This window comes from Calypte anna, chromosome 17 (assembly GCF_003957555.1).
Source record: "Calypte anna isolate BGI_N300 chromosome 17, bCalAnn1_v1.p, whole genome shotgun sequence".
Taxonomy (NCBI): domain Eukaryota; kingdom Metazoa; phylum Chordata; class Aves; order Apodiformes; family Trochilidae; genus Calypte; species Calypte anna.
Genome location: NC_044262.1, coordinates 1,222,248 through 1,236,823, shown reverse-complemented (window position 1 = coordinate 1,236,823; position 14,576 = coordinate 1,222,248). Strand labels below are relative to the sequence as shown.

General features: G+C 56.2%; 2 protein-coding genes across 3 annotated transcripts; both read left to right on the top strand.

Moving 5' to 3' along the window:
* The first annotated feature begins 1,926 nt into the window (after positions 1 to 1,926).
* On the top strand, positions 1,927 to 4,761 carry POLE3 (DNA polymerase epsilon 3, accessory subunit). The gene is made up of 5 exons (XM_030461509.1): positions 1,927 to 2,012; positions 2,120 to 2,195; positions 2,810 to 2,895; positions 3,615 to 3,733; positions 4,177 to 4,761. The coding sequence occupies exons 2-5, from the start codon at positions 2,130 to 2,132 to the stop codon at positions 4,335 to 4,337; spliced, it is 432 nt and encodes a 143-aa protein (XP_030317369.1). The 5' UTR covers positions 1,927 to 2,012; positions 2,120 to 2,129; the 3' UTR covers positions 4,338 to 4,761.
* A 1,586-nt stretch (positions 4,762 to 6,347) lies between these two features.
* ALAD (aminolevulinate dehydratase) lies at positions 6,348 to 14,564 on the top strand. 2 transcript variants are annotated; one of them, XM_030461506.1, is made up of 12 exons: positions 6,348 to 6,401; positions 9,364 to 9,497; positions 9,652 to 9,702; positions 10,406 to 10,502; positions 10,821 to 10,956; positions 11,407 to 11,490; positions 11,666 to 11,754; positions 12,044 to 12,099; positions 12,688 to 12,775; positions 13,228 to 13,314; positions 13,815 to 13,944; positions 14,481 to 14,564. In XM_030461506.1, the coding sequence occupies exons 2-12, from the start codon at positions 9,385 to 9,387 to the stop codon at positions 14,555 to 14,557; spliced, it is 1,008 nt and encodes a 335-aa protein (XP_030317366.1). In that variant the 5' UTR covers positions 6,348 to 6,401; positions 9,364 to 9,384; the 3' UTR covers positions 14,558 to 14,564. The 2 variants fall into 2 exon arrangements, with proteins under 2 accessions (XP_030317366.1, XP_030317367.1); XM_030461507.1 differs by lacking the exon at positions 6,348 to 6,401 and adding an exon at positions 6,477 to 6,653.
* Positions 14,565 to 14,576: the final 12 nt, after the last annotated feature.

The window sequence follows — 14,576 nt, the reverse complement described above, 5'->3', positions numbered from 1 at the left end:
CAATTAGCAGAGCAGAGCCTGATTATTTCATGTATTGTTTCACCACAACTATACTCTCTGTAGTCAGAAAGCACTCCTCTCCCTCCTAGCTGAAAGTTCTCACTTTTAAAATGTTATTAGAGAGCATGAGGTTCAGGTGAGATAATGTCTGACCCTCCTGCAGAGTTCAGGCCTGGAAAAATAGGGTTTTCTGCAGCAAGACTTATGGTGAAACCAATGGAAATGAACAGTATGAAAGGCAAATCACAGGTCACCCTACAGCTTGCCTTGTCAAAGCACTTCCCAAAGTGAATTAGGAAAGTTAGCATTAATCTAATAGTTGGTCAAAGCAGCTGAAAATAGCTCCTTAATTGATAGACAGAATTTGTCCAAGTCTCTTTCTTAGGTCAAACAGGAAAGGCCACTCAATCAGTAGGGCTTTAGGCTGCCAAGTTTTTGATGGTCAGAACTACTGAATTAGTTTATGGTAAAGAAGGACCCCAGGAAGGTATTTTGAGGATGAAACTGGAGGCCTCAGTCAGAGATGCTCTGACCTGTGAAGACCTCAGGTAGGAAGAGAAATGTGTGAGTGACACCTACATGGTAGCAAACTCCTCTGGGACCCAGGCTCCTCACTACAAGGTCCATTTTGTCTTTAGTGAGAAGGGAAATATCCCAGAGATTAGAGCTAAGGCTGGGGATAGATACACTTAAAAAGCCAGAAAATAGAACAAAAAAGTCAAAGCTTCCTTCCATTTAAAAAGGATACCAAGTGTTTGGAAATTTTATCTGTAACCAGAAAGAGGGCAGAGCTGCCATGGGCAGCCTCCCAGATTTAAACTGGTAAATGCAATACCTGTCACAACAGGATTCCCTCCTCAGTTCTCCTCAGTGTATCCCAGCCCTGGGGATGCAGAGAAGTGACCACACTACAAATAGTTTTATCCCACTGCAGTCATCATCTGTACAACCACTCACAAGTAATGCAGCACCACACCTCTGAGAGCCATAAAGAGAGCAGAGTTCAGAATTAAAAGGAGCTCAAAATGAGACTTGAGAGACATGATCTCCACAGGCAGTGATGGTTTTATTAATCCAATCTCTGTAACTGGAGAAGTCACCAAGCCCTCAGGCACACAACCCCTTGCCCAGGTTTGGCCTCTCTGCACCCAAACTGCTGTGCCCTATCCCCAGCAGGTACCAGCAACAACCTTCACCCATAAACCTGTCTCACCAGCGTCTGTAAACTGTCCCCATTACAATATTGCCCTTGCTACTGGGAAATACACACTTCCTATGGGAAGAAAGCAGGTTTGTCAATGACATCCCCTCCATTCCCTTCCATCCCCTCCCATCCTTCCCATCCCCACCTGTCCTCACCCATTCCCTCCATTCCCTCCATCCCCAGCCATTCCCTCCATCCCCACCCGTCCCCTTCCATCCCTCTCATCTCTTCCATCCCCTCCCATCTCTACCATCCCCTCCCTCCCCTCTCTGTCTTCCCATCCCCATCCCATCCCATCCCTTCCATCCCCACCCGTCCCCTTCCATCCCCACCCCTCCCCTCCATTTCCTCCATTCCCTCCATCCCCACCCATCCCCTCCCATCTCTTTCATCCCCTGCATCCCCTCCCTGTCTTCCCAACCATCCCGTCCCCTCCCATCCCCTCCATCTCTTCCATCCCCTCCCATCCCCTCCCTTCCCTCCCAGTCTTCCCATCCCTCCCATCCCATCCCCTCCCATCCCCTCCCATCCCTCCCATCTCTTTCATTCCCTCCATCCCCTCCCATCCCTCCCATCTCTTTCATTCCCTCCATCCCCTCCCATCCCTCCCATCTCTTTCATCCCCTCCATCCCATCCCTCCCCTCCCCTCCCTCCCATTCCCTCCATCCCCATCCCCTCCCCTCCCTCCATTCCCTCCCGTCCCCTCCATCCCCTCAGCCGCACCGCAGTGCCGGGCGGGAAGGGCCGCGCTGCACGCCGGGAGGGGCCGCGGTGGAGCGCGGGCTGAGGGCGGCGGTGCCGGGAGAGGTGCGGGGGGAACGGGTTCCCCAGGGTTCCCCCGGCTTCCCGCAGGCTCCTCCCGGGCTCTGTCGCGGTCCCGGCGGGTGACTCCCCCCTCCTCGTTTCCCTTGCAGGAGGCCCAGGATGGCGGAGAGACCGGAGGACCTGAACCTGCCCAACGCTGTCATCACCCGCATCATTAAGGAGGCGGTGGGTGCGGGTCGGGGGGTACCGGCGGATCGGGGGGGATCGGGGGGTGCCGTTCTGCCTTCTGACCAGCACCGGGCCCACCGGATCCGGCCGAGGAAGGGTCGGCGGGGCGGGTGCCGCCGGGGCCTGGGGCCTTCATCCCCCCGGTGAGGATCGGGGCTGCGGGAGAGCTGCGGGAGGCAGCAGCGGGACGGGCACAACCGCAGAGCAGGGCAGGAGCCAGAGCAGGAGCCATCCCACTCGTCTGTGGATTCATTCCAGGCCGTTCACTGAATTGCACGTTTGGGTGTGAGCTGCGGGAGGTGTGCGGGCAGATCCCGAGGGGATGGGTGCTGGGTGCTGGTCAGGAATTGGGTGGTCACGGGTGAATTGCCCCGAGGTGGTGGCCAGAGCCACCCGTGTCCACAGAGCCACCCGTGTCCCCAGAGCCACCCGTGTCCCCAGAGCTGTGCAGGGTGCTGTGGGCACAGCCCCACTGTCACCTGCCATCAGTTCTGCCATAGCACCCGAGGGCAGCAGTGAGTCCCTCAGTGCCCTAATGGCTCTGACAGGTGAGTTGTGCCACTTTGAGTCCTTTCCAGCAGCTGCTGATAAAAGCTGAATTTGTTTTTCAGCTCCCTGATGGAGTCAATATTTCCAAAGAGGCTCGGAGCGCGATATCACGAGCAGCAAGTGTCTTTGTGCTTTATGCAACATCATGGTAAGAATCTGTCACAGCAGATGAGCAGCTGATTTGTATTCCCCTCTGTGCCTGGTGCCCTGGAGATTTTTCCTCCTATTTGTTTCAGTATTGTCTATTTACATAAATAAAATAATCCTTGGTGTGGCCCAGACTGCCAGGGTTGGGTTTGGACAGCCCTTAACAGCCCATGGGAAGGCAGCCTGGCTCTGTACACAGAGATGTCCCACCCCACCAGGCTGCTGGTGGCCATCAGGTATGGCTGCAGGGCTTCTTCTGGCAGAGGCAGAAGTCTTTTTCCTCACTCTCCCAGCTACTCAGTGAGTGGCTGCATTAGGGCAAGCATAAGCCAACCTGTCAGACTCTGGGCTGGTCACAGAGGACACAGTAAGTTCTTTGGGGTGGCTCAGAACATGTTGTGAAGGAGTCACCTCCCTGGTGGAAAGCACTCAGCTTTGTGGAATTGTCACCTCATAGCCAAGGTTCTGACTTTTCTCCTCCCCACTGGTTGTAGAAAAGGTCCCATGAAAACTCACATGGGAAAGCAGTGCAGGTAGATGAAAGCACAGCAGGCAATGCAAGCAAGAAGGTATCTTTAAATACTGCTAGGAGGGGATTAAACCCCCCCAGCTGTTTGGGAGATGGCTTTTTTTTTTTTTAAGTTGCTTCTGAATCTAATAATCCAGACTGTATTCTTGACAGCACCAATTAAGTCTGTCTTCCTTCTCATTTGTGACCAGTGCCAACAACTTTGCCATGAAGGGGAAGAGGAAAACGTTGAATGCTGGTGATGTTCTCTCTGCCATGGAGGAAATGGAGTTCCAGAGATTCATAGCCCCTCTGAAAGAATCCCTGGAAGGTACTGTCCTGGGGTTGTGTTGAGGCAGTCCAAGCAGCACCAGCTCCTCTTTTCCTGGAGCTCTGGACAGGCCACACTTACCTGACCTGTCTTGTTTCCTTTGCCCAGCATCCAGTTTGCCTGGGGAGCTGATCAGGTGCCCTTACCAGGACTGAGATAACATTCCTGATGGACAAAGTCTCATTTCCCCTGTTATGTTTATCCAAGGAAAGTCTTGGGTGCTGCCTGTAAATGGGGACTCCTGCATCCTTGTCAGCATTTTTTTTTCCTGCTGAGATTTAACCTGGTTTCCTCTGGAGCTGATCAGCTCAGCTCAGCTCATAGGGTGAGCTGCTGCTATGAGTGCCTGGAGAGCAAGTGGGTGTTGGACTGCAGCTCCTGTTCTGCTCATCTCGTGGAATCACTGGCTTGCAGGTTCTCAGTGTTCCCTTTTCCTTTTTCAGTTTACAGGCGGGAACAGAAAGGAAAGAAAGAAGCAAGGAAAGACAAAGACAAGAAGGCAGACTCAGAGGAGCAAGATAAGAGCCGAGAAGAAGAGAATGATGATGATGATGAAAGGATGGAGGAAGAAGAGCAAAATGAGGAGGAGGAGGTGGACAACTGAGCTTGCTGATGAGACTTCTTTCAGAGGGATGCTCATGCTGTAAATCCACCTTGCTGTCCCCCTCTTGTTTCCAGTAGGGTTTTGTGCTGGCCCGTCTTTTTTTGGCTATAATTTGTACATAAAGGACTTCTGCTAAAGCTTTTCTCCTGGAAGGACCACTCCTCCCTGTGCCCGGGGGGCTTGGCACCCCTCAGGTCCTGGACAGACAGGAATGGGACTGGGCTTTTTCTGCTGGGTTGGTTCTGAAACAGAGGGAAAAAAGAAATGCTGGATCCTTGGTACTGCTCTCCAGGAGAACTTGAAAGGCTGTGGAATGAGCTCCTTAAGCCAAGTCAGGGAGTGAATCAAACAGATCATTAAACCTTTGGGGTTCAGAATCCACATGATGATGTCAGGAAGCTGAACACTGAAGCTTTTTATACAAGAGTTGCTTTTTTCCTTCGTTTTCCTGCATCCAGGCTGTGCCTTCTCTTCCTGCTGTGACAGTGAGAGTGATACTGAGTCTTTCCACCACTCAGCTGACTTTCTGCCCCAGATCAACCTAAATAAAAAAATACCACAGCACTTAATGATACAAACTAAGTACCAAAAGTGCTTGGTCTGTGTCTTTAAAGCCCTGTGAGACCAAGAGGAATTGTATGAAAACTCACCAGGCAGTGACTGCAGCAAATTTAAATCACAGGATTGGTTTGGTTATAAAAGACCTTTGAGATCATTGAGTCCAGGGTAGCAGAACAGAGTGGTGGATCTTGGTGAGTTGTTTGGGGTTTTTTTTCCAGCTGGCATGGACTGATGACATCCCTGGTGCAGTGGGCTCCAGGACAGGGCACCCCTGCCTCAGGCCTCTGGGATTTGAAGTGGCTCCTTCAAGAAGGATGGATTGAAACAAGTTGTCTGCATTCCTAGTATTCTGTAGGCTTCATCTTTTATACTTTCAATTCTTAGTTTTTGTGCCTTTCCTTTCTCTTTAGAAAGGGCCTGCAGTAGGGAATGGATGGAGCTGGCAGTGTTTTCCCAGGCTCTCCAGTAACACACCTGCCTCTTTGCTCCTTTGCATTCTGTTGCCCTTTGCTCGTACGTACCTGGGGTGCATTTTCTGCAATAATTATCTAAATAAAAGCCAGATTTTTTTTTTTAACACAGTGCCTCATTTCCCAGGGAGATGGAAGGAGCTGGTTGTGGTGGTTGTTGGGGAGCTGGGGCAGAAGAGAACTGGTGGTGAAGCTGCTTTGGGAGCAGCTGTGGGAAGGGAGGTTTTGGGGAGGTGTTTGTGTCCCTGGGGGAAGGAGGGGACACACATTCCCTTCAGCTCCCAGAGAGAGGCACTGGGCTGGGGGAAAAGAGCAGAGCTGCAGGGGGCCCAGGAGGGGGCTTGAGGGAGCAGAACGGATTTAAACCCATCCTGTGTCCCCTGGAGAAAACTGAGTCCTGCCTCTGCTGCTGGGTCTGCAGCCTGGCTCCAGCCTCCCTTCACCTGTCAGGACATTCCAGCACCCCTAAAGCCCTGCAGCACCCCAAAACGTGTCTCCATCCTCCCCAGCCCTCTTCCTGTTCCCCATAGCACCCCAAGGACCTGCTCTAGGCACCCCTTGCACCCCAAAACTTGCCTGCGTGCTCCCACAGCACTCAGCCATGCTCCAGGCTCTCCAGCACCCGTCTTGTTCCATACCCCACCAAACCCCGAAACACCCAGCTCCAGCTCCTCCTAGCACCTCAAAACCCTGCTCCATGCCCCAAAGCCCTGTCCCATGTCCCCCAGAGGACCCCAAGCACCAGCTCTAGGCACCTGCAGCACCCCAAAACCCTGCTCCAGACCTCCCACCACCCCAAAACGCTGTTCCCTGCCCCCAGACCCTCACTCCATGTCCCCTGGCACCCCAACTCCCTGCTGTGCCCCCCTCTCCTTCCCCCCCTAATCCCGCCCTTTCCCGCGCTCCCGCCGCGCGAGACTTCCCGCCTTCTTCCCGCGATGCGGGGCGTGGCTCTCTATGCTAATGAAGGGGGCGTGGCTATGCAAATCACGAGGACTCGGACGGAGGTGGCGAAACGCGGCGGCGGCGGGAGGTGAGTGGAGGGGGGAGGGGGAGGAGGACCGGGAACCGGGGGATCGGAGCCAGGATGGGTGCCCAGGCTCCCGACCCCGACCCCTTCATATGAGGACCCAGAGCCCGGAGTTCGGTCCGGCTGCAGGAGAAGGGCCCAGCCGGGGTGCGGGGAGGGGTGCGGGCAGCCCGCGTTGTGCAGTGACATCGGTCCTGAGCACCCCCCGGGTGCCCAGCTACCACCCCCTGGATATTTCCAGATCCTACCTGGAAGGTGAAATCTTCTCTAATATCTTGAGCTTTGTTAGGGACTGTTAATTAACCCGTTATCTGCTCCGCTTGCCCGGCATCCTCTAATCTGGCTCTGCCGTGTTTCCAGGGTTTCAGGTCAATAGCCCTGAACCTGCAGGATGAGGCCGTGGCTGGTTCCGGGCCCTAAAATGCTGTGAGTGAGAATCAGAATGGTTTCAGGTCGGAAAAGAGCTGTAGTATCATCCCAGCCCTTTTCTTGGTTGTTCTGGTGGTGCTGTCAGCAAGCTGGAACAAACCTCCGGGCATCACTTCTGGCCTCAGCCTGTCCCCCAGCTTGGTTTAATTGGTGCTGCTGCAAAGGGCAGGGGGAGGGTGACCTGTGCTGGAGTTTTCAGGTGTTTCTGTCTCTACAAATACAACCAGGCACCCAGGACAGCAGAGCCAGCCCGGGCTGGGCAAAGGTGTGGGTTAGTTAGGGTTTGGGTGCTGTGGGTTTGGGCTGGTCTGGGTGTGGAGGAGCAAAGGTGAAAGCATCAGATTGCTCAGGCAGGAGCTGTGGGGCTGTTATTGCACTCCTGTGCTGGTGCTTTGGGATGTGGGAAGCAAATGGCCTCAGGCAGGGAGATTTGGGCATTTCATGTCAGAGAAAGAGGTGCCTGTGCTCTGCTGGGAGCCTGAGGAGGACTCAGGGGGGGTGAACAGCCCTGTCCCAGGGTGCAGGGGATGTGGTCCCTTGTCATGGCCCCCTCCCAGTCCTTGCTCTGCATCTTTTCCTTCCTTCCCCCACTGTCGGGGTGTCTGGGGCACACGATGGGTGCCAGACCTGGTGGCCACGGGTGCCCTGGGCAAGGGGGGGCTGCACCCCTCAGCTTGTGGCACCTTCTCCTGCACAAGGAGAGGTGAGGAGGGCCCAGCTGCCCTGATGGGTGCTCCCCTGGGGCCCACCCACCCCAACTGTTATCTCCCCTCTGCAACTCTGCTGGTGCCCATCTCCTCCTGCCTTGGAGAGGGCCCTTTCTGGAGCTGAGCCCTCTATCTGTCCCATGCAGAGTCAGGTGCCTCTGGTCCCTCCCCACCCCCTCCTCTTCCTTCTCTGGGATTAGCTCTTTAAAGCATTTTTGGGATTCTCGAGGTGGGTTTTGTTCACTGAGCCCTTTGTTCTCCATCCCTGCCTGCCTGGAGCCCTGCCTGCAGCCAACCCTCTGCTGGGACTGCAAACTCCACTTCCCCCCAGGGCTGCCCCTTCCCTGGAAGTAATGAGCAGAGTGGCAGCTTTCCAGGGCTAAAAATGACTTGCCAAGTGACACTGCCAGCACGCCTGTCAGCTGCTCCAAACACTGCCCAGTTGTGGGGGTTTTATTCAGTGTTTTTACCCCCATAGGCCTGCAGGTAGCTCAGAGCTGCCTTGTCACCCATCCCCAGCAGAGGTGGGTGCTGGGGTAGGAGAGTGGGTGCTGGGCTGAACACGATGCTCCTGTACTACACCTGCCCTGTGCACTGGGGTGGCCTGGAACAGGCTGAGAATTTGGCTCAGCATGAGAATACCTGAAGGGTCTGGAGTGTGTGAAATGGGCAAATAGCTCAGATCCAAGGTTTTCCAGGAGAATGGAGCCATCTCCTGCCCAGCATTGTTGCTGACTGCTGATGTGGGTGCTGCTGTGGAGCTTTCTCCCACGGGCTGTGTCCTGGGATGCCATGAGCCAGATCTGTTTTCCAGAGAGAGGCAGGTTTATTGCTGGGGAATCCTCCTGGGATGGCATTGGGGACCACAGGGCTGCTTCCCAGGGCAAGTCCCATCCTCATGTCAGCTCTGTCTCCCTGGGGTGCAGGCAGAGGAATCCTGCTTGCTCTTTCAGAAATCCATCTCCAGCTCTCCTCCTGCCCATCTCCCTCAGGTTTGGGCTCTCCAGACAAAATCTGTGATCTCCAGCAGGGACTTTGCTGTTTGTCTCCCAGGGCACCCCCAGCTCCTCCACACAGGACATTTGTGGGACACAGCCCTGTGTCTGTAGCCAGCAGAAGTCCTTGAAGCTGCTCTGTACAAACAGTCTTTGCTCACGTTGTGTTTCCCAGGGTTGTACCAGCTGCTTTCTGCTGCACTGCAGCCAAATCCCTGCTCCCAGGGGAGCTGCCTTCCCCTGGCCCCTTCTGTTGTGCTCTCACCATTCATGGGGAGCATTTCACACTGGGAGAAATTTCAATCCTAATGGTGTAATTGCAGAATTATTACTTGATCTAACTATTACAAAAGAAGAAAATAATTGCTACAGAAGAAGTTTCAGCAATAACACAGCTGACACCTGATTTATGTCTGTTGAGTAACTGCTCTTTGTTACCCCTGGGATCAGTTTTGCCCAGCTCCCCAGATGGTCAGTAAGTGGTCACCAGGGGTTTAAAGCCCTGGTGTTTTCAGAGTGATTCTGCCCCTATTCTGCCATAACTACAGCTTTACACTGCAGCCACAAATACTTGGTGCTACACAGAGCAGCTCTGGACTCCTCAGAATACAAAAGCTGAGTTACACCATTGTACAGCATTAAGCAGAAGGAGAATGAATTAATTCCCACCTCATCACTAGAAGACATCTCTGCAGGCTAAGCCAGGCAGAGTCTGATGAGGGAGCAGGACAGGGATGGTCCCACAGGGGTCTCAGCTCACTCCTGGCATGCACCAAGAGCTGGGGTTTCCCTGGACCCCACCATAACCACCCGGACTCTGTCTTGCTGTTTCAGAGCCTCCTTCCACAGCCCAAGATGCAGGCAGACTCCCTTCTTCACAGTGGTTATTTCCACCCTGTGCTACGCTCCTGGCAGTGTACAGCAACCACCTTTGATGCCTCCAACCTCATCTACCCCATCTTTGTCACGTGAGTGAGCCCTGGCTCCCTGCATTAGGGGGGGACCACGCTCAGGTGCTCCCTGAGCTCTTGGATAGGGTCACTCACTGCTCGTGGGCAAGCCTGGGGTAGGGTCTTCCTTCTGACACCAAGTCCTCACATCTGTCCCATCCACCCCCTGCAGTGACAGCCCTGATGCTGTGGAGCCAATCCCCAGCCTGCCTGGACAAGCCAGGTAAGAACCCATCCCACTGAGCTGTGTGCCCATCACTGCTCTGCCCTGTGCCCGAGCAGGGCTCCTGTGAGATGAGCATGGGCCAGGGGTGACACTTCCTGTGGTCACTGCCTCGGGGATCCCCCAGCATCAGGGGCAGGTGCTGTCTGCCAAGGAAATGGAAGGAATCATACTGGGGGTGCTGGGAAGTGCCAGCACTGGCAGCAACAGTGCCAGGGTCTCACCATGTCCTGGAGCACTCACACATTGTGTGAGCTGGGCATGCAGGGAGGGTGGAAGGGAATGGGATTTGCAGCAGCAAGAAAACCTGCCCAAGGAGGTGGGCTCTGGTCCTGCATTGGATCTGGCTGGGCTGGCAGCTCCTCTCTCCATCTGCTGCCATGTTAGCAGGGCTGTGCTCAGAGAGGCTCCAGGGGGGTGGTCCTGGGGGATGTGGGATGGGTCTGCAACAGGGGCAGCAAGATAAGGGATGTGAGGGCAGGGCATCATCATCCTTCCAGAGCAGAGAGTGTCCATGTTGGGCAGATAACACTCCTGTACTTCCAGATAAGGTCCCGGATTGTTCCTCTCAATGTTCAGGCAGCACTTGCCCTGTACCTCCAGCTGCTGCTTGCTGTGGATGCTCCCCAAGCAGCTCCCAGAGCAGCTCTCCCCACGGAGCAGGTCTGGGGGTCTGGCAGCCCCTTCACTTTGCTCTTCTCAGGTATGGAGTCAACAAGCTGGAGGGGATGCTGCGTCCCCTCGTCGAGGACGGCCTGAAGTGTGTGCTCATCTTCGGGGTGCCCAGCAAGGTCCACAAGGTCAGAGTGGTGGCAGGGAACTCTGGGCAGCCACAGAGGTCTGGGGGAGCAGCATGAAGCTGGGGCATCTCCTGATCAAACAGAGCCACTTCAGGGTTTCTGGGTGTGCTTGCACCCCAGGATGGGGATGTGAGGCTGTAGTGACACCCAGAAAGCTTCCAGAGCTCTTGCAGGTGGCCCTGAGACCATTCTGGGTGGCCACACTGCTCTGGTACAGGATCCCATGGGTCAGAAAGCTTTCCTGGGCAGAAGTCCTGCCACAGAGGAGCTGGTGGGAAGCCCTCAGCTCTGGGTGCTGAGGCATTTCTCTTCTTGCAGGACGAGAGAGGCTCTGCAGCTGATGCAGAGAGCACTCCTGCCATCCAGGCAGTCAGGAAGATCTGCTCCACCTTCCCAGAGCTGCTGATAGCCTGTGATGTCTGCTTGTGCCCTTACACCTCCCACGGGCACTGCGGTGAGGACACAGCCAGGGCTCCCTGCCTGCTCTTGGGGCATTTTCCTGGCACTAGGATTCTCCGGGGATTCGTTCTTTTTAGCTGAGGATCTCTGGGTGCTGGTGGGGCCTGGCTGGCTCTTGCCCCAAAACTTGGCTCCCCAGAATTGAGCCTGGGAGACCTCTCCTGTGTTGTGAGAGCAGGGTGGGAGGCGCAGGTGGGTGAGACACTCACTCCTAGCCATCTGAATCTGTCTGAGCACCCCTCTGTGTTCCCCACTGCTGCCTTCCCTTCCCTGGAGCACCCATGTGCTGTGTCCATGCAGAGCTGGGTCACTGGGCTCCCGGTCCTTACCCAGCTTGCAGAACACCATGTTCTGAGCATCTCTATAGCAGGAGCCACACTCCCACCCTGGGGATGGAGGCAACCAGGCCCTCAGCCCCTCACCTAACCCTGGCTTTGTCTCCCAGGCATCCTGCGTGAGGATGGCACCATCCAGAACGAGCTCAGCTGCCAGCGTTTGGCAGAAGTGGCGTTGGCCTACGCCAGGGCAGGTGAGGATTCTCCTGGCAGTTCAGATTCCTCCCTTCCAGCAGCCCCAGAAGCAAACCAGGCTGGGCTCCATCTGGGAGTGTGTGGATCGTGGTCGGGGGAGGCTGGGAGCACAAGCCCTGGGGTCACCTCTTTCAGTGGCAGTCACCTCCCGGTGTCCCTGCTCTCTCCCTGCAGGCTGCCACATCATTGCCCCCTCAGATATGATGGACGGGAGGATTGCAGCCATGAAGAAGGCACTGATCTCCAATGACTTGGGCAACAAGGTGGGCTGGGATCCTCCAAAGGCTGGAGTGATGCCCACAGGGGTGCTGCACCACGCCAGGACCTGGGCAAGCACTGGGAGAAGCAAATCTTCACCTTGCTCAGGATGTGCCATGGGGATCTCCCTGCCCCGGTGCCCATAGGGTGGGAATGCCCTGGGACAGGGAGGTGCCAGGGCTCTGGCAGGAGGAGGAGGATGTGGGGCAGAGCCTCCAACAGCCACGGGAGGGAATGGCTGCAGCCAGGATGCAGCACTGAGGCTCTGGTGCTCATGGCTCCACTCCTCTGCAGGTCTCTGTGATGAGCTACAGTGCCAAGTTTGCCTCCTGCTTCTACGGTCCTTTCAGGTGGGTCTGTCCCTCAGCTGGCACCAGGAGGTGACTCCCCAGATATCTGGATAGTTATTTTAGCTATATGGGGCTATATGCTGCAGCTCCTCCCCTCAGGACAAAAGGGACACAGCTGTACCTTGCCCAGATGTCCCTGTCCCAGCCTGGCGTGTCCTGGGTGCTGGTGGCAAGGCAGGCAGGGAGCCAGGAGCAGTGTGAAGGGAGCAGATGTCACCCTAAAGGGTGCCTTCAGGGACAAGCCTCAGCTCAGTCACCTCTAGGACCTTGTTCCTAGAACAGCATTACCCCAGTGGAGTGTCCCCGAGGGACCTGTCTCAGGAAAGAGCAAAAAGAAAATGTCTGACACGATTTTCCCCCATACTGTGGGCACAGGAGGGCAGCAGGTGTTGAAGAATGGCTCCCAGAGCCAGCCTGGACCTGCTGACCTCTCAGAGTGACCCTGGGGCACTGAGCTGGCTCAGCAGAGCCCCCTTTTTCCTGCCCCTGATGGCTCAGGTACTTGTCCTCACGTTTCTGAAGCTCTGTGGGGCACAAGGCACAGGCAGCCATGTTGTTCCTCATCCCCTGCCCTCTGCCCATCCCCAGGGATGCTGCTCTATCCAAACCTGCCTTTGGAGACAGGAGATGCTACCAGCTGCCCCCAGGTGCCAGGGGCCTGGCCATGCGTGCTGTGGTGAGTGAGATGGGCTTGGGGTGCTCGGGGCAGCACCCGAGGGTCGTGGGGATGGGGGGAACCAGCCCAGGGGTGGGTGCTGGAGGCAGAAGGCAGCAGGGATGGCTGAGGCACTCACCTCTGTGAGAGAAGAGTGGTGTCCATCGGTGTCCTGGGCAACTGGACCTTGTGCTGGGAGCAGTGGAGGTGGTGACCCTGTGTCCTGCTGTGTCTCCTGGTGCCCAGGGACACACAGCCCACGCTGTGTCTGGGGAGGGGAGCGTCAGCTCTGCCCATCGCAGCTCCTCTGGGCTCCTGGGGCCACTGAGGGGCTTCCCAGAACCTTCTGTGAGCCCTCCGGAGAAAACCAACCTCTGGGGTGGAACTTCTGGGGAAAAAAAAACAAGTGCAGACTTGCTGGAGAATGTTCTTGAGGTGCCGGGGTCACAGACACACGGGGGTTCCCCTGACAGGACCGGGATGTGCGTGAGGGAGCGGACATGCTGATGGTGAAGCCCGGGATGCCCTATCTGGACCTCGTCAGGGACGTCAAGGCCCGAGTGAGTAAAGCTCCTTCTGCTCCAGCCACGGCGTGGGGTGTCCCCAGCTTTGGGGTGACCGCTTGGGACACTCAGACAGGGGAGGCTGCAACGGGTGTTGTGTTGTGTTGTGTTTTGTTTTGTTGTGTCGTGTCGTGTTGCGTTGTTGCGTTGTTGTTGTGTTGTGTTGTTGTGTTGCATTGTCTTGCGTTGTTGTGGTGTTGTGCAGTTGTGGTCTGGTGTTGTTCTGTTGTTGCGTTGTTGCGTTGTGTTGCACTGTCGTGTTGTGTTGGATTGTTGCATTGTTGTTGTGTTGTTCTGTTGCTGTGTCGCGTTGTTGCGTTGTGATGCATTGTTGCGTTCTGTTGCATTGTTGTGTTGGTGTGTTGCGTTGCGGTGTTGTGTTGGTGTGTTGCGGTGCAGTGGGCACCTCGGGGAGCACTGGGGAGCGTGGGGAGGGGATGTGGGACAGCCAGTGGTGTCCCCTGCCTGCTGACCTCCTCCTTCCCACCGCTCCCCAGCACCCCACTCACCCCCTGGCTGTGTACCACGTCTCGGGGGAGTTCGCCATGCTGTGGCACGGGGCACAGGCTGGTGCCTTCGGACTGGAACCCGCAGTCAGGGAGGCGATCACGGCATTCAGGCGCGCAGGTGTGTCCCCGTGTCCCCTCGTGTCCGTGTACCCGTGGGTGCCCGTGTACCTCCATGTGTCCCCGTGTCCCCCCGTGTCCATGTACCTGTGTCCGTGTACCCCCGTGTCCCCGTGTCGTCCCGTGTCCATGTACCTGTGTGTGTCCATGTACTACCATGTGTCCCAATGTCCCCTCGTGTCCATGTACCCATGTGTCTGTGTACCCCCACATGTCCCAATGTCCCATGTCCATGTACCCGTGTGTGTCCGTGTACCCCCGTGTCTGTGTCCCCGTGTCCCCTAGTGTCCATGTACCTGTGTGTGTCCGTGTACCCCCATGTGTCCCCATGTCCCCCCGTGTCCGTGTACCCATCTCCCTGTGTATCCCCGTGTACCTGTGTCCCTGTACTCCCGTGTCTGCATACCCGTGTCCTTGTGTCTGCCCGTGTCTATGTCCCGGTGTCCCCCCGTGTCCGTGTCCCCCCATGTGTGTCCCCATGTCCCCCCGTGTCCGTGTCCCCCCCCCCCAGGACTCCATGGTTTCGTCTCTCCGCAGGCGCTGACGTCATCATTACGTACTTCGCGCCGCAGCTCCTGCGCTGGCTGAAGGAGGAGGCGGCGGGGCGGGGCTGAGCGCGCGCGAGGGGGCGGA